The 1,494-nt window shown below is 41.2% G+C and overlaps 1 protein-coding gene across 1 annotated transcript in view; it reads left to right on the forward strand.

Moving 5' to 3' along the window:
* Window positions 1-1,494, forward strand: part of LOC101497477 (uncharacterized) — an 8,316-nt gene that overhangs the window by 1,876 nt on the left and 4,946 nt on the right. Inside the window, 1 exon segment of the mRNA XM_073371025.1 lies at window positions 13-1,481. Within this exon segment, the coding sequence (XP_073227126.1) occupies window positions 13-1,481 (1,469 nt within the window).

A 1,494-nucleotide genomic window follows, 5' to 3' on the forward strand; every position in this document is an offset into this window, starting at 1 on the left:
TTAATAGTTCAGATACCAAGCCCTTTTTCATATAAAGACAACAAAGCCGTACCTTGGAACTATAATGTAGAGGTACATCTAGCTAAACAGAAGAACAAAGATGTTTCTACCTCTAAAACCACCGCTGTCACGAACGTTTCAGGAATAGGAGGAATGACTAGAAATGGTCGAATACACTCCCTAGGAAAATCACAAAGAGAAATGAGAGTGGTGTTTGAGAAGGCATACACAAATAAAGCGGAAAAGAAAGTCGAAAAGGAGAAAGTAGAAAATGAGGTTTCTAATGAAGAAGCTCAGGAATTTCTCAAAATCATCAAACAGAGTGAATACAAAATAGTCGACCAACTCAACCATACTCCTACAAGGATTTCATTGTTATCCCTATTGATGAATTCTGAGTCCCACCGGAAGCTATTGATGAAAATACTAAATGAGGCTCATGTCACTCACGACATCACCGTGGACAAATTTGGAGGCATCATAAATAACATCACAACCAACAATCACCTAACTTTCACAGATGATGAGTTACCGACCGAATGGAGAGGGCATAATAAAGCACTACACATATCAGTAATGTGCCTCGACCATATAATGTCAAGAGTCCTCATTGACAATGGCTCCTCACTGAATGTCATATCCAAATCAACATTAGCAAAACTACCTTGTGATGGTACATATATGAGACCAAGTCCCATGGTTGTTAGAGCTTTCGACGGGAGTCGCAGAGAAGTAATGGGGGAAATCGATCTCCCAATTCAAATAGGCCCGGTCACATTCGAAATCACGTTTCACGTGATGGATATTGTACCCGCTTATAGTTGCTTATTGGGGAGGCCATGGATCCATTCTGCCGGCGTAGTGCCGTCAACCTTACACCAAAAGCTGAAGTATATGATAAATGACCAATTGGTAATCGTATCAGGAGAAGGAGATTTGTTGGTGAGTAATTTGTCCACCACACCTTATGTTGAGACAACAAAAGACGCTCTAGAAACTGCCTTCCAAACACTAGAAATCGTGGACACCGCTTATGTCGAAACGACACCTATAGAACCACATATGTCCAACACTGCTATTATGGTGGCTAAGTTCATGTTGAGTAGAGGACACCATCCATGGCACGGGTTGGGGAAGGATGAAGAAGGGCTCAAAGAACCGGTGGAACTTCCTGGAAATAGAGATAAGTGGGGTTTAGGTTACAAACCCACCAGGGATGACAAACGGAGATTGGTCAAAGAGAAAAGAGAAAAAAGATTAGCTCGAATTGAAAATCGAGAATCAAGAATCGAAATGATTCCCATCTGTGACATCCGACAAAGTTTCCAAAGTGCAAGACCAACAAGTGAAATCCATATTGTGGCAGCTGAAGATGACATGTTTGATGGGGAAGCTAATTGGATTCGTCCGTGTGGTGTAGGAGCAGAAATCAGGAATTGGAAAGTAGTCAAGTCACCTATAATATTTAATGCAATTCCCATGTAATTCTAAAAG

Source organism: Cicer arietinum, chromosome 1, assembly GCF_000331145.2.
Source record: "Cicer arietinum cultivar CDC Frontier isolate Library 1 chromosome 1, Cicar.CDCFrontier_v2.0, whole genome shotgun sequence".
NCBI classification, from domain to species: domain Eukaryota; kingdom Viridiplantae; phylum Streptophyta; class Magnoliopsida; order Fabales; family Fabaceae; genus Cicer; species Cicer arietinum.